This window comes from Hydra vulgaris, chromosome 03 (genome assembly GCF_038396675.1).
Source record: "Hydra vulgaris chromosome 03, alternate assembly HydraT2T_AEP".
In the NCBI taxonomy this organism is placed as follows: domain Eukaryota; kingdom Metazoa; phylum Cnidaria; class Hydrozoa; order Anthoathecata; family Hydridae; genus Hydra; species Hydra vulgaris.
Genome location: NC_088922.1, coordinates 45,180,304 through 45,208,262, shown reverse-complemented (window position 1 = coordinate 45,208,262; position 27,959 = coordinate 45,180,304). Strand labels below are relative to the sequence as shown.

The window sequence follows — 27,959 nt, the reverse complement described above, 5'->3', positions numbered from 1 at the left end:
ATAACAGTATATGACTCTAGATATTAAAATGTTAAATTAAAAACATGAAAAATAAAGTATAGATGTATGACTTAGTAATTAATATTTATAGAAAAGGTAAAATTTATAGAAAAGGTTTTTTCTATAAAAGCAAATGTTTTGCAAATAAAATAAGATTTATTTATTTTTTAAATAACTTTAAAATTTTTCTAATAAATAATCTTTTTCTAATATATATATATATATATATATATATATATATATATATATATATATATATATATATATATATATATATATATATATATATATATATATATATATATATATATATATATATATATATATATATATATAAAATAGTTATAAATAAAAAAAGGTAATTATTGGTTTATACTTCAAGAATATATATTTGGTTTTAACTTTTGTACTTTTCTTGACTCGTGCAAAATACTTTGAATAATCTCCTACAATTTACAAGCATGGTTTAAGTTTGTGTAGTTCCATAAAAGGTAATTTAAAATATTTTTAAAATTATTTTTATGAAGGTATTTTTTTAAATTATATATTTTAATTAATATATATTCAGTGTGTAAATCAGGATATGAATTTTATAGTCTTTTTTTTTTTGAGTCAGGAGAATAGTTTAGTAACTTAGTTAAAAGTTTGAGTTCCAAAAAAAAAAAATGGTCTTCTACAATTTAGAAATTCTCTCATTATATATATGGTCCGGTTAACAGACTAGTTAACACACTGATATTATATACTATGTATTTTTTTAACTTTTTTAGAAAATAAAAGTTTATTTGAATATATAAATGAATTTATATTATAAAAAATTTAAAATAAAACTATTATCAACTGTGTGTTATGACATCAGAGTTAAAATTGCTTAAAGGTAAAAATACAAAAAAAAAGGATAACTCTAACTTTTTTTATCAACTCTAACCTTATATTTGGCTAAACTTTGTGTGTGTACATGTGTGTATATACATATATATATATATATATATATATATATATATATATATATATATATATATATATATATATAATTATCGTTTTTTTTAAAAAAAAAAATTTTTAAAAACAATAATTAAACGTTTTTTTAAAAAACCACAAAAACGCAAATTTAATTGACCAAAATGTTTTTAAAACATTCTGAATGTTTTTACTAATATAAACAATGTTTTTATTGTTATTTTTTTTAATAAAATGTTTTTATTTTTATTTTTTTAACTATAAATCATGTACGGAGTGTTGCTACATTGACTATCTTAAAGCCTGACTCACAACAAAGTGCTGCTACATCAACTGACAAATATCCTGAATCGCAACGGAGTGCTGCTACATCGACTGACAAGCAGCCTGACTCGCAACGGAGTGTTGCTACATCGACTATCTTATAGCCTGTCGCAAGGGAGTGCTGCTACATTGACTGAGGGTTTGGTTGGGGCAGGCAGTCTATCAAGTAACAAAAAAAAAAAAACCCAGTCTTGCATTTTAATTTTTACTTTTTGTCAACAAAACTTTCTGACAACCAGTTAGGAGTTATATATATATATATATATATATATATATATATATATATATATATATATATATATATATATATATATATATATATATATATATATATATATATATATATATATATATGTAAATTGGTTTGTCTGTTATGTCAGAAGCTTATATATAGTTTATCAAATCTAATGCTATTTAACAAGCTTTATTTCATTTTTCTAAATTTATGATTTAAGATTAATGCATGTTTTGTTTGTCAGTAGCATTTCTATTTTATTTTAAATAGCATGTAAAATTTGCGGAAAATTCTAACTTAGTTTGAGATGATATATATTAAAATGAGTGTAACATTTTATCTTCTCCAGAGGTCTGGAACAGTTATTTCTTTAAGCAATATATGATAGACTAATCTAAAAGATGTAGTGAAAGCAATTGTGCATAATTTTAGGACTATCAGATAAATGCTGTCTATTCTGCGTTAAACATCAGTGAATTACATATTGTAATCATTCATAGCACAATTAAAGTCAGTTCTTTTTTTCCCAATCCCAGCGGCTTGGTGCTTTGCCCAAAGGCTGTGTTTATATTTAACTGCCTCTCTTACTTGTAGAGTTGTCCAAAGTTCTTTTTTATTAGTATAAGACAGTCACTTGAATGGAATAGAGCATTTAGTAGCTTCATTGTACTTGTTTACTAATAATACATAGCAGTCTTCAGGCAACAAACCTTCAAAGTTGGATCACCAGTCGAATGCTGAGATATAGCCTCACATTCTAGTCAGCTTTTTGCCAAAGTAGTCTGTGATGGTTTTGATGATGTTTGTCATGTGCTTTCTGGTATTTCAGTGAGCTAAGTTACTGCATAAAATTGTAGGTTTAGAACTTATTTTGTATTGTTTTGTATTTTGATTGCGCTCTCTTCTTTTTTGTCACTGTTAAAAGAACATATGTTGTTAGCCCAGAATCTTAGTTGTTTGAGTTTAATATTTTGGTTGTCATTATTTTGAAGTGAAAGTGCTGACAATCTGCAAGAAGTGAATTTTTGAGTTTGACGGAAGAACTGATTAGTATTAGTATAAGTTGATACTTTTGTCTTAGATGTTGTTGAGGGATTGAAGGTTCAGATGGCTCTTGGATTTGGTTTTGAGTTAATAGGGGCTGTTTGAGATTGTTGGTGCTGGTGTAACAGTAATTGTTGTTGACATTGAGATTGATTGGTGGCTGTGTTGGTTTGGTCATTTTGTTGCTTAATGATCAAGATTGAGGTTTTCTGAATACTTGATTGCATTGTATCAATGCATCACACGGTCCCAGTGCATCTGTGGATGACCTAACAATAGGGCTGGAGTAAACCTGCTGCTTGAAATTAACAATTTTATTTGCTTTTTCTGAGTTAAAAGTTTGTTGAATGCATCCTGTTTGGCTAGAGTACAATCTTCGCAAATAAAGGCCCCTGTAAATACTTCAATATTGAAAATTTTTCTTTCTTAATGATGTCAGATTGTGATGCTTCTGGTTTGAAGGCAACTTATCAAATCTTACTTAAAAAGTCTTATTACTTTTCTTCCATTTTTGTCACTGTTATGATTGATTTTTTTTCCATATCTGCGAATAAAGGTAATGATGTTTCGGTCAATTCAAAAAAATCCCCTGCGAGCTTTAAGTTGGGCTTATTAACTGATGCTTTTGAGATCTACTACCACTACATTTCTTACTTATTCTTGTCTCGAGTTTAGTTTGGCCGCTGTAGTGTTGAGTAGTATTTTCCTTTTTATTTTGTTTGCTTCTACTTTTTAAGATTGAGGAGAAAGACTTGAATGTGGCTGTTGTTGATCAGCTTGCTGTTGTTATACTGTTTTTCTGGATGGTTTTTCTTGAAGTATCTAAGACACTTATTTTTATTTTATTTTTTGTTCAGGATTTTACAGAGAATACAAATAGATTGTATTTTTTTAGTTTACTAGTTGCTTAAGCAAGAATATTTTGCAGCTATGGAGTTATTCTAACTCAATAAAATTCTTGTAAATGTGGGCTATCAAAAATATTTTTAAGTATTTGTTGAAATCTTTTTTAGCACATAGACTTTGACTAAAGAAAATAAGTAGCTCAAAGTGTAACAATAATGCTATAATATTTAATACAATATAAATAAATACTGTAGCTATAAAAACAAAAATAGTTGCTTTTTCATTTGTCTAGCTTAAAATATTAAGTAAATATATTTGGTTGAGATTTTGGCAATTTATTGTTTTCAAATGCATTTTTGTAGATAAAATTGGTAGTTGAATTTTGTAGACAATTTTAGTTTTTGAAAATTTGGTTTGCATACAAAAAGTCTTTTTATTAAATTTTTTTTTTTAATTTATTGCTTCACTGTTTGCAAGCTTTCCCAAGAAGCACGTATAGTTGCATGCCTTGTATGTCAACGTTTAAGGTAATTTTTTTAGACACACTGACACATAGCAGTTAGCATTTTTTAACTTTTAAAGCGTTTCAATAATTTGCGGCAAAAAGCTTAACTTACCCTACTGAAAATAAAATTTAAAAATACTAAAAAAAAGAAACAAAATTGTAACAAAGTATCAAATTTTCATAAATTAAAAAAAAAAAAAAAATTTTAATTTTTATACAACTTTAATATTTATTTTTTTAGGGTGGTTGTTATTTTTAGCTACAGAAGTCGAGGAAAAAAACATGTTATATTTTATAACAAAAATTTTATAATTTTATTACAACAATTGAAAGTTGATATGCAATTTATTCACAATTTTTATAAAACTAATTTCCTATGTACTCTAGAACTATGAGAAACTTTGTTAATTTTTTTTCTTATGTTTGTTCGTTTCTATGTCTTTTTAGTTTTGAAAATGTTTTTGCTATATTTGACTTTTTTTTCAATACTTATATAATAGGAAAATCAGAAAATTAATTTCTATTTATTTGTAAAATATATTATTTGATTAATAAGTTTTGTAATGACAGAAGAAATTAAATAAAGAAAACCATGGTTTGTTTTTTAAATGTATTTACAATACTTGATTCCTGTCTGAAATTGTTTCCTTTATATTGCCCAATTTTTAACGTTAAGAAGAATCAATAGAGATAATGAAAATAACAATTGCTTTGCTTTAAAAAATGTCTTAAAAAACTTAAAAAAATGCTTTATATAAGCTCCTAAATATTTTGTTAAAAAAGTTCAGTAATATGACAATGCTGATTTTTGAGCATCAATAATAAAAGTTCATCAGGAAATAAACTGTCAGGTTTAAATGCACAGTCCAGACTGTTTCAATGATGCTAGTGAAAAGAACCAAATATTTTTTATTTGAACATTAGTAATAATGACTTTTTATTGTTTTACATGAAAAACTTGTTAAAAAATAGAAAAAGTATATTTTACAAAGAAATAGCTATAAGTTTTCTTGCTTTTCTGTGCATTGATAAAAGCAATAAAGTTTAGCAAAAACATTTGAAAAACAAATTTTAAAATTGTTCCTATTTATAGCGCAAATAAAAAAGTATCTCCTTAATATACAAACTGACAAAAGTTGCAAATAAATTGTATGTCAAAAAAAAATTTTTTGTTATATTCTTATCTGCTTTTTTCTTGACTTGTATTAATTTTGGCAGTGGAAAATAACAAATGTCCTAAAAAAAACAGTAAAATATTTAGGTATATTTTTTGACAAAATTTTTCTTTTTTTAATTTTCAATTTTTTTTAGTTTTTTTGTTTAGATATTCTAATTTGTATAGTATTCGTTTCCTTTCTTTAAGTATTGCTGTTTTATTCTCTGAAGTTTCTTATATGTCTATTTTGCTGCAAATTCTCAAAACGCTTACTATATAAAAGCGGTCTAAAAAGTGCCTAAAAAAGTGTCTAAAAAAATTACTTTTAATGTGGAGGAACAAGGCGTACAACTGCACGCACTTCCCGGTAAGGCTTGAATTGAATGTTTTTTTGATGGTATGTTGGTTTTGAATGACTTCGTTATTTTTTTGTGGGGGTTATATAAATGTAGATGTATTTTTTTAAATTTAATCTGTTGTTGAATTTTAAGTGATGTTAAACTTAATTTTTTTTTGAAATTTTGGGCAGTAATATGAATAATAGTTATTTATTATAATAATTATATACTTAAAAATTATTAATTATTATTTTTTAATATAATTCACTCTCAATATTATTAAAAAGCAAGGAAATGGTTGACAGAAGACTTGAAATGTTAAAGGTTGTACGAGTCAGGAAAAATGAAGATGGTAGGGAGTTCTAAAGCTTTGATTGATGAAACTAAAGATGCTTATTTAAGCAGCAACCATGATAGAATTTGTAGAAAAGAGAAAGAGATACAACTTTACAACAATGGGAGAGTGGCTCAAACTTGGCAGATAAAGCTGTTTCAATTATATTTACAATGCAATTTTTGGACCTTGTCTAGATGAGCATCATAAAAAGAACCAGAGCAAACATGATAATAGTATTTTAAACTGGGGCAAATATAAGATTTGTCGAGGTAGAAAATGGAATTAGGAATAAGAAAATAGATAGTAGCACCATAAAGAAAAGCAACCTTAAGCAAATGCTAACTTTGTAATTGATTATATATATGGTTTTCACAACCTTTAGAATCAGGAAAAATAAAGTCTGCAAAACTGTTGTATTTCTGCACTAGGTTGGCACAAATTTAGAAACAGGGTTGACAAATCGAGAAATAAGTGAACATTTAGCACAAAATAGACAGTAAAACAAATGCTGCGTTCACTGACTTTTCTAAGGAATTTAGATAAGTTTAAAAAAAAGTCAAATTAAGTTATTGAAATAAAATAAGTTTTACCTATTTTATTTCAATAATTTAATTTGAATTAATGATATGTTCTTTTTTCTGTTTTTATTTTGTTTACAATTTAAATAATAGGTTTGAGTTAAGAATTTAAATAAAATGTTTCTCCCTTTTTTATTTTAATTATTTTATAATTCCAAGAACTGTTTTAATTAGAGGTCAGTAGTGAATGTTTTTATGAGAGGTCGATAGTGAATGTTTTTATGAGAGGTCAGTAGTGAATGATAATTCAAGAAGGCTCAGTGAGAGGATTGCCATTCATCAGTATAGGAATGTTGACAACATTGAGATTGAGTTGTTTGCAGTAAACAGCTGAGTTTTTTTGGAATTAAAATTCACAAACCACTGCAAGCCCCACGCCGCTAATAGAATAGCAAATAGGGACACTTGAGATGTAATATTGTCAGGAAGATCAATAATATAGATATGAAACAATATAGGACCAAGAATAGAACCTTTAGGTACACCAAATGTTACCTGAAATGAAGAAGGATGATTTTTATTCATTGAGGATGGCTTTAATACTAAGAAATGATTTAATAATCTCAAGAATTTTCCCACACACATTATATGAAGTTTATTAAGAAGACCAGCATGTCAAACTTTATTGAAAGCTTTTGAAATGTCACAAGCGATAGCTCTAGTCTCACTGCCTCCATCTAATACACTATAGACACTTTCAATTACAGCAGTCAACAAGTAAGCCGTAGAAACAGCAAGAAAAACAAAATCAGTATTGATTGTCAGAGTTAGTCTACTCCTTTTCTTAGTTTTCACAAATGACAGCAATATTTTAACGTTTAGCTAAATGCGTGTACAAGAAAAAATTTGATTAAAGTTAATTCATTTAACATCCTTGTTCATTTGTTCATTGTTTAAAAAAATAGAAAGGGAATAAATTCACTATCTTTTTAATAACAAAACAATGTTGAATTAAATGACAAATATGTTTATATATATATATATATATATATATATATATATATATATATATATATATATATATATATATATATATATATATATGTATATATATATATGTATATATATATATGTATATATATATATGTATATATATATATGTATATATATATATATATGTATATATATGTATATATATATGTATATATGTGTATATATATATATATGTATATATAAACGTATATATATGTTTATATAAACGTATATATATATATATATATATATATATATATATATATATATATATATATATATATATATATATATATATATATACATATATATATATACACACACATATATATTTTGATATATATGATTGAATTTAGTATAAAAATATGATGTAAATGTTTTTTCTTGATCTAATGCCAAAATTTTAATTTGGATCTAACATAAGCTGTATATAGTTTAGTAAATGTGGTAGTGGTGTAGTGGTAGAGCGCTCGCTTCATAAGCAAGAGGTTTCGAGTTCGATCCCCACCACATCCCTGGTAGTACAGCGCTCAACTTGTTTCTCGGCGCAGCGGTCTTGTTTGTCAAGGTTCATGTTTCGGAGTCATAGAGTTGAGAGATGGTTATAACCACTATTAAGTAGCCTCCTTATCTGTAGTGGTCTTCTCAGCCTTGAGGAGGTGAATAACAAAAAAAAAAAAGAGACAATGGACCAGAATGTAAATGTCTGCTTCAATATCCCAAGTTTTGAGTAAGCTTTGAGTAATTTTGATGATTGTTCCATCATTGGTAGTTATTTGGGCAATTAATTTTTTAATTTAGTACTGTAAACTTTCATAACTTTGCATTTTTTGTAATTTAATTTCATGCTTTAATTTTTTGTCCATTTAATTAGTTTATTGAGATCATCTTGTAATATTTCTTGATCATTTTGGTTTTTAATTATGATTATTAACTTACTGTCATCTGCAAATAGCTTGCAGGTACTGTAAACTAGTTAAGGCATGTCATTAATAAATATAGTTAATTCCTGATAACTTGAATACCAAATGAGTAACAATTTTAAATTTTTCTTGCAAACATAATATACATTTTTTAGAAATTTTATTATAGGCAGTTATTATAGATACAGTTTTTAAAATAGACTAGTTTAATTTAAATTTTTTTTTTCTTATAGTTGCTAAATATATTTTGCCAGCATATTCTCTTTTATTTCAATTAACAATAGACTAAATCAAAACTGAGGAAAATATTTTTAACTCTTCCAAACGTATGTATGAAGATGCTCTTAAAAATAGCAGATTTAAAATTTTCCAGCTAAAATTTGAAACAAAAATTACATTTATAGTTTTAATAAATCTCCTAATAAAAGATCACTAGCTTTTAAATGCAATTTTATTACCTGATAATAGAGAAGTAATTGATTTTTTTTAATGTTGTCTATGTACACTATCTATGATGCACAATATCTACTGCCTATACATTAGTATTGAATAAAGAAAGTTGCCCTAATTCAAACTAATAATCATATAACTCAGCCAAAGTTTGACTTAACAATAATTCGCTTTAGTTGAATATTCTTTAAGCAGAATCATTTTCCAAAGCCTTTTGGAGGTTCAAGTTATCTGGAATTAACTGTAGATCAAATAGAAGTGGCGATAAAGCTTCGTCTTGTGGTGCACCACTTAATACTGAAAGCTATTCAGAAATTTCATCATTAATTACAACTCGAGGTAATGATTTAAAAAAAAAACAGCCTATATAATTAAAAAATAAAATAAAAAAAACAACAACTTATAAAAACTTATGTAATTGAGAAATAAAAAAATTTTAAAGTTAAATTGAGAGATTTATTGAGGATGGAGGCTTTTAACATTAGGAATTGCTTTATTAACAGTTTAGGGTAGGATTAGGAATAGGAGTCATTTTATTACCAATTAAGGTTAACATTGCATGAAAACAGTATATGAAACAGGTTAAACTAGTATCCTGATAAAGAAGATGTATGATAACAAACTAAATTTAATACAAATAGTTTATGAAGTTAGCTCTAGAGGAGATAAAGTTTTGAAAAATTTATTTATATATATATAATGAAGATATAAGTATAACAATATTTAATTTAAAAATAGTGGATTTTATTTAGCAGGTTTTTAAATTAAACTATTTTTAATTATAGATGTCTTACAAATTGTTGGAAGTTTTCCTACGAGTGCCAATTATATTCTTTCTTGATTATTCATTGAGTTTTGCTCATGCTGTATTTCCTTTTTCTTGGTTAATGTCAATAATTTTTCAAATTTTAGGTAAAGGTTTTTTTTATATTTTTAGATTTCCTAAATAATTACACCTTTTTTATGGCGATGCATTGTTCATCTTCTTAGTTCTATAAAAAAATTTTATTACTATATATATCATATATATTTAGTTATATATGTAGACAGTTATTTTTGCAGGATAGCACTTTTTAAATATATTTTGAACATGTTAAGTTTTAAAATACCACCTAAAATCCAGGTTTTAGGTGGCATTTTTAAAGAAAGAAGTAAAAAAAAACAAAGAATAATAAAAAAAGTTCATTTTTCTTCTCTAGCAAAAGTTCTTTATATCTAGATATCTCTAATATATATATATATATATATATATATATATATATATATATATATATATATATATATATAAAATATATATATATATAAAATATATATATATATAAAATATATATATATATAAAATATATATATATATATATAAAATATATATATATATATATATATATATATATATATATATATATATATATATATATATATATATATATATATATAAAATATATATATCAGGGTGCGACGTTTTTTATAATTATTGTTGACGTTCGTATAAACATGAAGATAATAAAATATAAAGAACTAAAAATGAAGTAAAAGTTTTTTGACATTTCTTTTTTTAAACTTTTAAAATTAATATTATCATATTGAGTATTTAATAATAAGGTAATAATAATATCATATTATTGGTGTTGTTAAATGCACAATAAAAAATGGAAACTAATAAATATAATAACTCTATATATTCTCTTAGATTATATATATTTCAGCAAAACTTCAACATTAATTTCAAAACTTTTAAAAGTGTTTTTAACATGCAAACAAACATTACTTCACTTTGAGGAAAATAAGAAAATTTAAAAAAAAAAAAAAACTATTAAAGAAAGCAAACTATTGAAGAAAGCAATTATAATGTTTAAGCATGGTTTCTTTTTAAGTAGTTGAAAATGCATTTATTTTAAGTATAATTTTGCATTCTTTATAAACGTGTGCAAAAATGATGCTAAAACCTAATTACTTTCTTCTTAGTTATTATACTTAAGAAGTAATGCTATTGAAGAAAGTAATGCGTTTTGTTTGCATATTTGCTCCCTGTATATACATACATACATACATACATACATACATACATACATACATACATACATACATACATACTTATATACATACATGCATACATACATACATACATACATACATACATACATACATACATACATACATACATACATACTTATATATATATATATATACATACATATATATACATATATATATATATATATATATATATGTATATATATGTGTGTATATATATATATATATATATATATATATATATATATATATATATATATATATATATATATATATATATATATATATATACAGCTATATAGGGTAGATTAGGGAATTATGACCACCTTAAGCAAATATTTAAATATTTTCAAAAATAGTTATGCTGGATCCAAAAATTTGCAAATATACAATTTTAGGGATCATTACTCATAATCCACTTATATATTTGGAAACCTGAATTTTTTTACTTAAAAACACTGAGGTTTTAGAAAAGTAGCAAAAGTGCTCATATTAGTCAGATCATTTGATAATATGACCACTTAAAATTAGCTAGAAAAAATAACATTAAGTAAAAAAATACCAACCTGACAATTAAAACTAATATGTGGAATATAATGATTCATCATTAACAAAACTTATCATTAAAAGATCGAGTTTTAAGTTAATTTTTATTGAAAAAATATTACTTTGTTTTACGCAAATTTGAATAGCTTTTTAATTAGATCAGAGTCGCTAATTACTGCATATGAATTTAAGCTATTTATTTCTGTTATCACTAAATAAAGTTGATTCAAAAAATACAAAGCTACTTTAACTTCACTGCTTACATATTATAAATCTTTTAGTATGCTCATATTACCAAGGTGCTCATATTACCAAATCTACCCTATATATATATATATATATATATATATATATATATATATATATATATATATATATATATATATATATATATATATATATATATATATAATCTTTGAAAGTCATTTTCTTGTTATACGATACAATGTTATTAAAATTTAATAAATGCGGCTGCGTATAAACTTTTTTGAAAAATTATTTATTTGTTTTTATTTCAATATATATTATTAGATATTTCACTGATCTATTGTGATCAGCGTCATCAGGTATAATAAAAATTGTTACAAAGAAAATCGTTATAATAAAAACAAACCGTTAAAAAGATAACATTAAAAAGAGATGAGAAAATACAAAATAGTATTAAATTTTGATGTCATATAATCTAATAAAAAATGACTCCCAAGTATTTGTTGTGACGTTATCACCATCATCCCTATTAGGAACATTTTTACCACTTCCCAACACTTGTTGAACTTTAGCCTTGTTTATTTCCAGGGATTGTCGAATTTTCTGAATATGATTTTCTGGAGCTACTGATATGGTTTTCGGGTTTAACCAGTCAAACATACCTGATTTTGAATGCTCAGTAGCACCAGAACTGGCCCATTTTCCTTTTTTTTTTCTTTTTTTTTTAAACTTTTTTTCTGGTGCTCAATCTTTAATCTATTACAGAAGAAAATCCCTTATATGGACATTATAACAAATGTTGAAATGTGCGCTTTGCGATTTGAAAAACAGGATAAGTCAACAGGCAGAATCTCTAAGACAAAACTGTTCTAAATTTTTGACAAATTTGTTAAAACTAAGATTAAACGGTTATTTAACTAAACAGCAACGTATTTCTATAAAAAAATTCTATAAGAATTCTATAAAAATTCTATAAGATGAATTCGGATATTAGGATTTATCCCTTTGATAAAGGCACAGCTTTTGCATTACTATACGAAAGGCTTGCATGTCTTAAATTAGAAAAACAATTTAAAAATAGCAGAATTATTGATCATGACCCAACACCCACACTTACTACCAACTTTCAAAAACAATTGTGTAAATTAAGAAAAGAGGATAAGACACAACTACATATTTTAAAATGTATCCATCAGATTGCATACCACCTAGAATATATGGAATGATTAAAGCGCACAAACCCAAAAAAGATTACCCAATGCGTCCTGTTGTATCAACAATCAATACACCATCATATGGAACCTCCAAATACCTCGGTATCATCATTTAACCAACACTAAACAAAAACAAAAATAGACTTATTAATTCAAACAATTTTTGTTAATGAAGCCAGATATTGGAAAATAGATCCCAGTGAGGTTCAAGTTTCTTTTGATATAGTTAATTTATATCCGTCCATACCCATTAACAAAGCTATAACAGTTATTATTGATATATTAAATAATGACATTGACGACTTAAAGACTCGAACAAAACTTTCGCTTCTGGACATACACTAATTAAAAGAACTTTTGTTGAGTGTTTGCTATTTTTTATATGAAAACAAAATCCGAATAATACCTAATTTAGGTCCTATAGGTTTGTCCTTAATGGTTGTTATTGCGGAAGCATTTCTACAAAATATAGAAAGAAAAGCACTTAATATAGCTACTATTCAAACATGTGAACTAAAAACTTTCATGAGATATGTAGACAATTGTCACGCTCGCTTTAACTCAATCAAACAACAACAAATGTTTCTAAATATCCTAAACAAACAAAATCCTGCCATAAAATACACTGTTCAACTCGAAAACAACCAAAAACAACTTAATTTTCTAGATATTAATATTACGAACACAATGCATGGAGGTTATAAATTTCAAATACATCGAAAAGAAGCAATAACTAATATTCAACTTAAACCAAATTCAAATATCAATCCTAATATTATCACTGGCATATTCAAGGGGTTTTTATGCCATGCAAAAAGATTCTCAAAAATACCTCCAACAGGAAATTGATTTTTTAATAAAAGTATTTGTTGAAATGGGCACGACAAGAACAATTTAACGAAAAGAATTTAAAAAACAAAACATAAAAGTTATATTTACATCAACTCCAAATTTAAACAATATATTCTGTAACAATAAAACAAAACTTCCTCCAAATACAAACTCAGGCGTCTACCAAATAAAATGTTCATGCAACTCTATATACATTGGTGAAACCAAAAAGAAAGTTATATCAAGATGTATTGAGCACCAGAAAAATAGTTTGAAGAAAAAAAAAAAAGGAAAATGGGCCAGTTCTGGTGCTACTGATCATTACAAATCATGCCATGGTACGTTTGACTGGTTAAACCCAAAAACCATATCAGTAGCTCCAGAAAATCATATTCGGAAAATTCAAGAATCTCAGGAAATAAAAAAAGTTAAAGTTCGACAAGCATTGGGAAGTGGCAAAAATGTTCTTAATAGGGATGATGGTGATAACATTACAACAAAAGCTTGGGGGCCATTTTTTATTAGATTATATGACACCAACATTTAATCCTATTTTGTACTTTCTCATGCTCTTTTTAATGTTATCTTTTTAACAGTTTGTTTTTATTATAACAATTTCTTTGTAACGATTTTTATTATACCTGATGATGCTGATCACAATAGATCAGCGAAATATCCAATAATATATATTGAAATAAAAACAAATATGTATTTTTTCAAAAAAGTTTATACGCAGCCGTATTTATTGAATTTTAGTTATATATATATCAACCCTCGGAATTAGGGTCGGCAATGTTGATTTAACTGCCAACATAAAAGTGTTTAAGGTCAGTAAAAAATTGCTGACCTTATTTCTATGTTTTATGATGCTGACTTCTAACAGTTTGAGGTCGGCAGTAAACTGCCAACATCATTTTTCTAATTCCGAGGGTTGATATATATATATATATATATATATATATATATATATATATATATATATATATATATATATATATATATATATATATATATATATATATATATCAACCCTCATATATATATATATATATATATATATATATATATATATATATATATATATATATATATATACACACACACACATACATACATACATACACATACAAAACCTATACGGAAAAAAACTATCGTTACAACCGCGTGTATCTAAGGTTATATTATATATATATCTTCAGGTTTGTGGTTGCTTAATAGAAATTTATTTTCGTGATGACATTTGGAAATTAACTCTGTTTTTTTATTGAGTAGCTCTTCAGCATTTTTATAAAGTAAAATTATTAGTTTTTAATATAAACAAAGTAAACATTTTTTTATTGTATTGTCGTAAGCGGGAGCTTTTTTTAGGATAGACCAAGTTAATTCTGGTGTTTCTTTCAGTTTTTCCCTAGTTTCCCATATATATTTGAGAGAGTGGTTGCATTTGAAAGTTTTTTATTTGTAAGTAATTGCTTGTGGTTTGCATATCTCTTTTTCATAAAAAATCAGAGTTTTGAAAAACAAGCTTTGAAAAATAACCAGGATGTTATTTGGAAAATGCATATACAAAAATTTCATAAAATCATTTAAATTTTGAAAAAGCGTTTAAAATAGTTTTTTTGTTTATGATACGCTACTTTAATTGCTAGCGGGTCGTTAAGGCGAAAAGTTTAAAAGCTAAAAGAAGTTTAAACGAAATTTTTCTTTATTTATTTTTCAATACCTTTTATCTTTGTTTTTAAAACGTTTAAAATTTATTAATAATTTTATATTAATAATTCTACTACTTATAACATATTTGGGTATTAAATTTATTGTTGTTAAAATTTTTATCTAATTATTAATGCATATTATAGAAATCAGAGGTTTTTCTGCTTTAACAACCCTGAACTCATTAATTCACTTTGTTGACAAATGTATTATACACAACGTACACTATATCTATTAAGTTTTTTTTGCTTCACTTATTTAAATTAATTTCATTTTATCCATGCTGAAAATCCTTTTTTCTTAAATGATTGAAGTTCTTATTTTATTATTATTTTATTAAAAAAATTTTATGCATTATTTTGATAATAATTTAACAATATATAATAATTCATGTATTTAACTATGAACATTTTTCTTTCATCTGCACTTAGTCAATTTGTTTTTTTTTTGTTTTTTTTAGTTCTTTTATTTATTTTCTCTTAAGTTTTTCCGCAAATTGCAAATTATTGAATTATAAGTTAAAATAATATGATTTATTGAAAAATTAAAAATTACTGATTGCGCATTTGCACTTTTTTTTATAATTGGATTGTAAAAAAAATATATGTATACAGCAAAATTTTGTTTTATCTAACATGTATAATTTTTATAGTAGTGTTTCATTAAACAATCGTCTTTTAGTATTAAATATTCAGTTTAATTAGTATCTGCAAACGAGAGTTAATAACATTATTATTAACTAATTAACTTTAGCAGTTTTTGAAATGATTTCAATGAGCAAGAGATATCAAATGTGTTAGTTAAAGAAGATTTGGTCAGTAAACAAATGGTTTAACCCATCCGTTGATGGGTTAAACCAGAGATGAGTCTACAAATGTCAAGTAGTGAGTTTCTTCTCTCTGTTAGAAGAATAAATGCAATAAAGCTGGTATTGCTCGGAATTCCATCTTGCATTTTTTTATTTAGGTATTTTCTGAAACTTCGCTTTAGGAAATACTCCAGATTCTTTTCAGTAAAATGTCTTTGTAGCTGACTGACAATCCCATTCCTTCTTGGTAGTGTTTGCTATAATCATCCTTATACTCTTCCATAAATTGTATTCTTTGAGAATAGCTGTTATACCTCTAACAACAGTGTCTGCTCTTCTGTCTGATAGATCTAGTGCTTGTATCTTGATTTCTGGTAGATCTAGTGCTTGTAACTAGATCTACCAGAAACAACCAATTTAAAGTTTACATTTTAAATTGGTTGAAATTTAGTTATTAGCGGTGCTGTGTTTTTATTTAGATTTATAGTAAGGTTCACAAATGTTTATGTTCAGAATCAGATTAAAATTACTCATTTTATATTGAATATATGTTTAATATTATATTAAACATATAAAATATATGTTTAATATAATATTAAACATATATTTTATATGTTTAATATTATTGCTATTTTAGATAAAATAAAATAACATGCTCTTATGTTATAACTATAATTTTTCTTATCAAAAACAATTTATTTTAAATATTCAACAAGATTTTCTAGAAGTTTTAACTTCCTATTATAATTTATGTTATATATTATGTGATTATGTTTGTGTTTTGTTGCTAAGGAGGAAAGACGTTTTATTTATCAACATATTACTGCATCATATCGACAATCTTCTCTTCAAATTTTATTTGCATTTTATTTGCAAATTTTTCAGAAACTTAAAACAAATGTTAAGTATACCATTGAGTATACTCAACATTTTTTTAAAGTTTATTTGTATAAAGATTGAGTATACCAGTAAACAAAGGTGCCTTCATGCCGCCTGGAGCAGCAACCCTGATTGGTGCCACTATTTTTCTACTGCTTTATAAATGTCTAACTTCACCATGTCTTCGTTTCTAAAATGTTAAGCCAGATTTACTGCAATCTATATCTCTCAGATCAACAGCAACTTGATGAATGGCACTTGTTACTTCTGCTTTACATTTGGTGAAACATCACTTATCGTAGCCATAATAGCAACATTCCCAGCATACATATCTATTGGAATTTCTGCTACTACTTTTCTGTTAAATTGCAGTGGTTATTTTTGGTAATAGCTGCTAGACTTTTAAAATTGAGTTAAAAAATGAATCAGAACTTGTATTAGAACTAAGTTTGTTTTTAAAATTAGACTCCATTGAATGGACTTTTTTTTTTCTTTTTTTTTTTCTGTTATTCTCTGGTGCCTTCAAGCATAAAAAAATTTAATTTTAACTGAAATAGTTAATAATAAAAACATCTTCTATGATTTTGAATTGTAAGGTTTAACCTTTGTACTAAAATTAATATCCTCTGTCCTAAATATGAACCTTCTTACTCCAACCAAGTCTTCCAAAAACATCAAATCCTCTAGCTTATTTTTGGCAGATGTTGTAATTTTTTATGTCTTACACATTTTTTAAATCAGGTATGCCCAAAAGACTGTTTTTAAGGTTTTTTCTTGTTTGCTAAATATTAGCAGAGCTTTTTTTTTCTTTTTCTTTTTTGTGCGAAAGTTTTTTAGTTTAGTGTCACCAACAACTTCAAACCTCATCTTTATCCAAGGTTTCTTAACTTTCTTCTAAGTATATTTACAGTTTATTTACAACTAAATTAATATCAAAGTATACTTACAGTTTAGTTATAACTAAATTAATCTATTTGGTAGTTTTAAGCAGTTTAAATTGCAGGTAGGCTTGATGTTATAAAATATCCATGCCTGTTGAATGTGAATCTCTAAATTAATCTATTTGGTAGTTTTAAGCAGTTTAGGTTGCAGGTAAGCTTGATGTTATAAAATATCCATGCCTGTTAAAAGGTGAATCTCTAAATACAAGTATTTTTATTGAGATCATTTAAATTAAACTTTTTTATCTCTCTCTTTTTCTTTCTCTATATGTAAATATGTTAAAGTAAGTTAGTTAACATAGAAATTACCAAAATTTTCATGATTTAATAAGAAATAATTACTTTTTTTATTAGATCTCAGTTTACATTTTATGCCCAATTTACACAGGTTTCCTATTCTCTTGTTGTTGTTGTACATTTTCATTGCAATTTATTACTATTTATCATTATTACTAAGTAATAATCATATTTAAATAATCAACTTTAAATTTATTGTTTGTAAATCTTATTAAAGCAGTACTGCACTGCCTAATATATGATATATGCTAAGGTACTTTATATAATATATTTATATTATATATTATAAATAGTGTAAATAGCATGCTATATCTTAAACATATCGTATATTCATATGGTTATACGACTTTTAGGCAAAAAAAAAAACCAATACCATTTAATCAAAAGTTCATATATTTATTTATGTCCTAAAAAAAAATTATTAAAAAAATTAATAATAGTCCTGCCCTCAAGGCGTTTAAAATAAGCCACTTTTAGTCATTTTTAGGTCCCTTTTTTTTTCAAATATTCCCTTTGAGGGCAAGGAAAGAGTGATTTAATGGTGCTCCTAGTGACCAGCCTTCTATATGTAGTGTTTTCTTCATTTCTTCTTTAACAGCTCCTTTAATAGTTGATCTTAATATACCAGACTGTTAAAGTGTCTGAATGTTGATTCTATCTTGAGGTAACTGTCAACAAAGTTATCAACTGCTTTGCTAGTTGATAACTTTGAAGATGAAGATAATATGTCTTCAGCATTACTAGCATAAAAATATTTAGCATCACTTGAAATATGTATACCAAGATCTCCTTCTACATCTGGTTTTTCCAATTCGTGATTTAAATTATTAGTTGTGTTATGAAGTAAAACAGTTAATGGATTGGTTGGTTCTTCCCAACCTTTGTAACCGATACAATGTATTGGTTATTTAGCTTTCCATTAGTTTAATAGATGGAATAGATAAACAGGTCTATAATTATGTGGTTCTCTAGAAGTGTCCTTTTTAAATAATGAAGTAATATAACAACATGTATGAGAAATAGATCTTTTGTATAGTGATTTGTTAAATATAATTGTGAAAAGTAATTGGATTAAAATTTTGTTAATTTATTTCTTATGTCAACTGTTGAAAAATAATTATTTAATAGAAATTAAGTAGTACAATCTTTGAAATACTTTACTGAATAGGCATTGAAAACTAATTTTAATTGATCATTTAATGTGATAGCAATAAATCTACCATTTGTGACAATAGTATCATTTATCAAGTTCTTAGGTTGATCACATATGATTACACACGTGGTACCATGTAATATCATGCTTATCGTTTAATGTTTCATATGGTATTGCAATTTGAATTATTTGTGTGGTATCATCTTTGTAAATTAGTTATTATATGGTTTGCAATTTTGCTTTAGTTAATTGTCTGGTATTATTTCTGTAATTAAATTTTTCATCTGGTATCATTATTTTATTTATATAACTCACTTGGTATCATAATTCTCGTCTGGTATTGCTTTTCATTCCATGTTCCACAAACATCTGGCTATTAAAATATTAATTAAACCTCCAAAGAGCTATCATAATTAATTCAAAAGTTCACTTTTTTTTTCTTTTTGATAGTAAACAAGACTATGCGATCATTTGATACCATATAGTTCTTTTCATTGTTGCAATTGTGTGGTATTAAATCAATACTGATTGTATCGACGTTAGTATGTAAGTAATACAAACCGATATGAGACCATCCCTCTTGGTATCGACTTCCACGGTACCAAGATCCTAGTGCTCATAGATTAACTGGTAATGATAGTAATTTCACTCCAAGGTTTTAACATGCTATGGTATAAAATTTACTATAAGTTCTAGTTTTAGATCAGTTTTTAATTGAGTATTTAAATTTTTAACAAAATGCTTTTACTCTACTACAATCCAAAATTGACGTAAGAATGACGTAAGAATGCTGCACATAGCAACAAGTTTGCATTTTAAAGGAGTTGATCTTATTAAATGTTGAACACCTCAATTCTTTTATAAATTTTAACAACACTGTAAATATTAAATAAGATATAAAAATAACTTGAGTATTTATGAGTTGATTTTTACCAGTTGTTATGGCTGCATTTTCATTGAAAATATTATTCTGTAGGTCTTCGCTATTCTAGTTTATTTTAGTCTTAATTTAGATAGTGTTTGTATAACTTTTTTTATTTTAGCTATTACCGTTTGCTGCTGCATTTTAATTTCATCAGCCAGCCAATTGTATTGCGTTTATCATTTTGGAATTTTTTTTCTACATTTGTTTGCAGTATTGTATCTTAATATTTGTTCAACTCCTATCACGTTAACAACACTGTTGACTAGTAATGTATTACCAAAACACATTGATACCTATATTCCTACCTTTGCTGCTTCATGGATAATATATATCATTTTTAACTTGTTGTATGCTATCTCTTTTCGATCTATAAAACCTTTAGTAGTAGCATTTGCCCTCATACCAGTTATAGAAGAACAAGTCTATCATAAAAACGAGACGATCCCTGTCTTAACTTGCTGTTCATTTGGATTGTTAGTATATACTGTATTGCAAACTTGTTATTGTTTTTTAACACAATTTGTTGAATTAGTAACATACCAAATACAAGTTATAACATTGCGTTTTAGAATATATGGTCCTTTTGTATTGTTTTTTTTGCATTGGAGAAGATTGCGTATGCATGCAGTTTTATCATTGTTTTGGTTTATAATATGGAATTACCAGTTAATTGTTTTCACTATATTTATAGATGAGCCTTTTGATTTCTCTTTTATCCTAGCTTGCAGTGCCTACTCGTGTAATTCTTTTATAAAGATATTATCTCTCTGTCACATACTCCAACATGTTGTTAAAGTTATTCTCAAAGGTGTCCAGAGATGCATAGCTGATAACCACACGTTTGTGGAAGATACTCTTCATCGTCCTACCGGACTGAGAGAAAGCATTGGTTTTTTGTTTTTAAGCTTATATACAAACTTAACAAACGTTGATCCATCAAAACGTATAGTGCTTATGCAACTTATTATCCTGATACTTATTTCAGCTTTAGTACGTTCAGTATTTGAAGTTATTGAGCCCTATTTGTTATCATTGAATGGAGGATCAGTTGTTCACAGCAAAAAAAGACATATCAGTTTAGTAACAGCATGTCTATTATTAATATTTGTTTCTTTATATCTTGGTTATCTATTATATAACTTAAGAGAGCGTTTACCGTTTAGTATACCAAATTTAATAACTGTAGCACAAATAACAAGTGCTTTAATCTTATATTTTCTATATATGTATGATGCTAGAACTGGAGAATCATGGGAACAATTAGATGATTATGTTTACTTCATAAAAGGTGGGTGTCGATCATTTGAGTTTGTTCTCATTGTCCTTATACTTGGTTATAGGATTTTAGATACCACTTCAAAGTGGACAATTTTTCAAATTATTATGGTGGTATTGCATCTTTACATAAACGTTTATCTTTCATTAAAAGATGGTTGGCACAGTTTACAACTTCGACATCTTGTTAATAAAAAGTTAAATATATTACCACAGGCAAGTTCTTTAAGATTAGAAGTGGAAGGGGAAGTTTGTCCAATATGCTTAGATAAAATGACATCAGCAAGAGTTACACCATGCAATCATTTATTTCATTTTTTTTGTTTAAAAAAATGGTTGAATGTCCAAAACAAATGTCCCATGTGTCACGCAACTATACTTCATGGTTCCGCCTGATTTTATCTTACGTATTATACGGTGCTAATATATTTGAAATTTGTTTGAAGCAGCAAAAATCTAACGTTAAATAAGTTATGAATGTCCTGAACAAAATTAATACCTAATTAGATATTTTTAGAGCATTTTAAGTAGGACAAGTCTGCAATATAAATAAAATTTAAAAAAATCAGAAATTTGATTTTGATTACAAGCTCATAAATCTTTTGTTCTTTTTATAGTTTATTGAAGTATTTAAACTGGTATGGTTTTTAATAAATTTGTACATTTACATTGTTATTTTTAATACGTTGATACGGAGAAATTATATTATTTAAAAAGAAATTATAAGTCTGAGTTCAGTTCTCTACAATTTTAAGAATGTCAGATTAATTATATTAAAGAAATTATTTGAACGGTTTGTCAAATTTTTTTTTTTTTACTAGTTAAAATTCAAACGAAGTTTCATTAGTGATATAAACACTAAAAACAGCAAAGGTTTATTTGAAATACATTTAAATTGAACTGATATTGTAAGCAGTCAAAACTGTTTATCAAACTAATTAAATTATAAGCTATTGTCAATCAAACTAGTATTGCATATAATAATTGATAATAAATTGCTCTTAACTAAATAACTAAATATAAGGCTGAGAGAAACTGCGTAATGTGACGTGTAATACTATTTTATTTTGATTCTTTTTTGGTTATTATTATTATTATTTATTATTAGTTTTATTATTTCTATTAAATATTTTTCTCCTATTCATTATTCTGATATTTGAATCTTATATCAGATATTTTTGATGTTTTAATTTTTTTGTTCGTCCTAATAAAAACTGGATTTTAAAAGGAGCAAAGTTACGATCTATAAATTGTTCTTTGTTTTAAATAGAAATAAATTTTTCAAATTTTTAACTAGTTTTTTAAAAAGTCAAAATTTACATTAGTTCTAAAATTTTATTTAAATATATAAGTCCTACCGCTGAGAATTTCAAAAATCATTTTTAAGCTCTCAAATAAAAAAATCAGTTTACAAAAGAAGCGCTGTTTTCAATGAACTTGTTAAAGCAGGTCGATTTCGAAGGCCCGTGGCATAGAGGATGTTAGCACTTTTCGAAATTTTGGTACTTTGAGATATTTTGTGATTTTTTTTGAATTTGCGGTACATATATTGTTATATGAAACATTTGAACAATTTTGTAAATTCAAACAAAGTTAAGAGATTTTTTAATTTTAAATATTTTTCATCGTATTCATAACATGTTTCTTTTTATTTATTTTAATTTATTAGATAGTATTTCTCCTAAAATACTTCAAAACGAAAAGAAATCTAAAAAAATGGTCTCGCTGTTATCTTTATTAAAAATAATGTTTGGCAGGGATCAAATTTCGACCCTTTTCTACTTATTTATAATAACGACATCATCAAATATATCAAACTTTGTTCTTTTTGACCATTATGAAATATTTTTTAATCTCTTAAGCCTAATAATAAACATGAAAATCTAAAAGAATGGTTTAAGGCCAACAAACTCTTAACTTCGAAAAAATAAATAATTCACAGTATTATTGGCATACTTGAATTTGAAACAACTTCTATGCATAATTCTTGATAAGCATATCAGATGGAATCAACATATCAATTCCATCGTATTAAAGCTATAAATCTCATAAGTGTTAGCGTATGAAGTATCAAACACTACTCGTTTCAAAAAATTTATTTTTTTACTTCCATCAAATGTGACAATTAAATGTAATCTACAAAAAAATAAGGTCAATTGATATTAAATGTAAAAGAATACACTGCCGTATCATTAGTTAGAGAACTTGGATTGCTTGATGCCTATGAAATAAATATTCCCTAAATTGTTTAATTTTTATAAGCCTTATTGCTAAAATTCTCTAAATTGCTTTATTTTTATATGCCACGAATATTTAGTTTACTTAGGAATTAACAGATAATTTGTTTTTTTAATGGTTTGAGTGCCATAATTATTTTTTGGTGTTTGACATAAACACGTTTGCTGCTCCATGCCCAAAGCAAATTTATTTATGCGTATATCAAAAAACCAGTGCTGGGTAAAAAAAATTTAAATACAAATACTGACCAAAAAAATATTTCAATTGCAAATACTTCAAAGTATTTAAAATAAAAATACTTTTGAAAAAGTATCTAAAATACAAAATACTTTAACAAAATTTACGAAAATGACCACATTCAAAATTTATTTTTATAAACTGCCCACATGCCTCCAACCATTTTTTGCGATTTAACCTCGGTTATTGTCATACATCGTTGGATTCGTTACAATGAGTAGATTTAGGTTTGATATGTCGCCGAAATCATAAAATTCCTTTTAGCAAACTATTTACGTTTTAGGGGCCAAAAGAGCCGAATTTTTTTCCCAAATTCACGGAATTTTTTTTATTATTTTTTTAAATAAATTTATATAACAAATATATCAATTGTTTAATAATTGTAACCATTTAAGGTGTGAAAATGAGTCATAAATAGATTATATCATTTGGATATGACTGTCATGAGCATGTCATTTGTAAAATACAAACCCTTGCACATTACACATATATACAAACACATTAACTAATGTTTTATATTATAAGATTCTGTTTGTTAAAAAACTTAACATACTTTTGTAACATTAGCATAAAAAAGTTATAATTAAATAAAGTTAAAACATAAATATATTTTCACGAGCATTTGTAATATTTACAATGTTTTTTCCGTTAAATGTTCATAAAAGGAGCTGTTACTTTTGGAAACTTTGAATCTATTCCAAGATTAATTAACAAAGCTGTAATGAATTGCTTCAACAGCTTGTTCAGAGTAATAGCCTAATCCACGTAGTGATTTTCAAAGTTCTCAATATGTGTTTGAAAATCATGATGAAGTTTTTGTCCAAAACAAGACTCAACCAAATTGTTTAAAATTCTAAGCCCTTCTGCCAAAGGTTTTAAGTTAATTAGCAATGCACGCATGTACTTATCATAATTTTAAAGGATTTTACAGAAGGCGTTGCTATTAAAGGCATCATTCTGAACCTCTTTCGAAATATTTAAAATCGTTGACACTTTAGCAACTTCGTTTTCACCACCACATTTCTTTATATGATTATAAATATGATTAACAGCTCCCTCCATCAGGTGTAACTCTTGCGGAAAAAGATAATCTGCCACAAAGTCGTTGCTGGTTTCTGCGTGCATCAATGGAAGATTAATAATGTTACAAAAATCTTTAGCATTACGCTTTATTGCCCCTGATTGAGAAAATTTTGTGCATTGTTCTTCTGAAGAACCAAAAATTCTAAGCTTTCCTTCTTTAAATGGTTGCATTCGTTTCCATTCGCATATATGGCAAGGTTGTGTAGCCATAGCACTTGGAGATAAACCACACATTATTTGACAAAGCTTAAGATCAGCTACAAATAAGTGTTGCTGTTTTTTTTATATCTAAATTGAGACAGTTCATTAATATATAAACATTGTAGTGACTTTCAGGAACATTCGAAACTAAAGCTAGTAAAAAAGTAGCTTTTACAGAACCTTCTTTATATTTTGAATTCTGAGGTTCTTCATATGTACTCATTGTAATTTTGTCTTCATGATTGTTTTTCTTAAGTTCTAAACCTTCGCCTCACAATCTGACAGAAGGTTCAAACAAATCTAAAATAAGAAATTTTTTATTTTTATAAAGTGTTGTACCATTTTTTTTTGTTTTGATTGAATCATAATTCTGATAAACATATCTAGAATCAAATTATTTACCTTCAGAAAGCCTCTTCCATGATCAATACCAAGTTTGACTGTTTGATTGCTTAAGTTCTGTTCTTTAATCACAACTTTACAAACTCTTTAATATTGGCGCACTTAATAATATGGACATTTTCCTTTACTTTTAATTTTGTTTTTTTAACATCAAATTCTTGATAATCAATTAAAGATAAATCTTCAAGTACACCATCATTTACCGGAAGTGCTTTTTGTAGGTTTGCTTGTATGCAAACCTACTTTACCTAGTTTTCCCTTTAATTAATGTTTTTTTTTGAAATTTTTTTCTTTTAATAAGGTTAAGTATAATACTTAAAAAGAGTAAGAAATACTTCGAAAAATCTTACCTGAGTTCTTTTGCTAGCTGTATCATTTTCTTGTTGGACAACGTAAGACTTTATTGAACCTTTAATGAATCAATCAAAGTGATCTGTTTAGGTTTATTTTTTAGGGGTCCTACTGATATTTTTAAAGGTTTTGCTTCTGTAGCAAGTTTAATTCTTTTTGATCCTTGTTCATATAATTTTTCTGAGATAACTTCAGAAGCAATCTGATCCTTAATTTTAGCTGAGAAGTTTTTCTAATACAATTACAGCAAACATTTTATTTCCACATTTGTGTTTCTTTCCCTTTCCGATGTTTGAAAGACAAGATTTACATATTTTTTCATGGGGTGCACGCGACTCGGAAAACTTACCACTTCTTCTTCTTGTTCGAGTTCTTCCACATAAACTGGTTAGTTTGCACATTTTACGGTGACAAATAGTAGAATTTCTGGTTAAAGGTGTAACAACATTTTTAGTTCAGTCTATCACTAAATCTGGCAAGTAGTTTTTTCGACGTATATTATTTCTACATTTATCACAAATGCTAAGTGGATTTTTTGAATCATTGCAATATAAAGCAAAAAGGGCGCTTTCTCTTTTATCGCTTGCATATTTAACAGTCTTGATGTTTTGTGGGCACAATAGTTACAAATCTTTTTTCGGTTTGTGTCATGATCACACTTTTTTGTTGGATGCAACATAATAAGTATTTTTATTTATCTACTAAGAAACACAAATATATATGTATATATGTATGTATGTATGTATGTATATATATATATATATATATATATATATATATATATATATATATATATATATATATATATATATATATATATATATATATATATATATATATATATATATATATATATATATATATATATATATATATATATATATATTGGACTATTGGACTATTTACTTTTAGCCTCTAAAAAGTAAATATTTTGCTAAAAGGAATTTTATGATTTCAGTGACACATCAAACCTAAATCTACTCATTGTAGCGAATCCAACGATGTATGACAATGGCCGGGGTCAAATTGCAAAACCAAAAAGTGGTTGGAGGCATATGTGACTGTTATTGCTCAAAAGAAATGATTATTCATATTACATTGATATTTAAGTATCATTCATTCAGTTATCCACATTTATTTTTAGCAGCAGCAGTCTTTCGAACAGGATATCACTTAGATAGTTACGCCTAGGCGTTTGTATTTGTCCCACTGTTCTAAATAGTTGTTCGACTGAAGCCGATGATGCTATTGAATTTGACAAACAGTGACCGAATGTTTCCAATTTCACCTGTAAGCTATGTAAATGTGGAAACACATCAGAGTTGTTAGTCCTTGGCCTTGGCCTCGGCTTTGCCTTGGCCTTGGCCTTGATTGTTTTGGCCTTTGCCTTTGGCCAAAATGCTGTCTCGGTAAATGCTGAAATTAAAGAACTTTATAATAAAAAATGTGGTGTTGACACAATCAAACGTCTTTTGAGGTCTGCAAATCTACTAGGAAGACGTCCTACAAAGAAACTTTTTATTTATATAAAGAATCGAAAAGCACGCTTAAGATTTGCTAATGAACATTTGATTTGGGCAAGAAAACAGTGATTGAAAGTACTTTTTAGTGATGAATTTAAGTTTATGTTATTTGGATCTGATAATATTAGATATGTCCGTCGACCAAAACGCCATAAAAACGATCCTAAATACCAGCTACCAACAGTAAAGCACAGAAGTCGAAACGTTATGAACTGAGCTAACTTGAATAGAGATTGTATCGGTCCTATCCATTTGATTGATGGCATAATGGACAAAAATATGTACAAATATATAGTTAAGAATGTTATGCTACCACGTGCTAAAGACAAAATGTCTCGAGGAAGGATGTTTTAGAAGGACAATGACCCAAAGCACACTTCAACCCTTGTGAAAAACTTTTTCAAAACCAATGAAATTCGATTAATCGAATAGCCTTAGC

At 26.3% G+C, this 27,959-nt stretch overlaps 1 protein-coding gene across 1 annotated transcript; it reads left to right on the top strand.

Moving 5' to 3' along the window:
* Positions 1-334: 334 nt before the first annotated feature.
* LOC101238068 (E3 ubiquitin-protein ligase RNF139) lies at positions 335-22,288 on the top strand. Its single transcript, XM_065793380.1, has 3 exons — positions 335-491; positions 9,454-9,580; positions 20,329-22,288. Exons 2-3 carry the CDS (start codon positions 9,454-9,456, stop codon positions 21,879-21,881), a joined length of 1,680 nt encoding a protein of 559 aa, XP_065649452.1. The 5' UTR covers positions 335-491; the 3' UTR covers positions 21,882-22,288.
* The last annotated feature ends 5,671 nt before the right edge of the window (positions 22,289-27,959 follow it).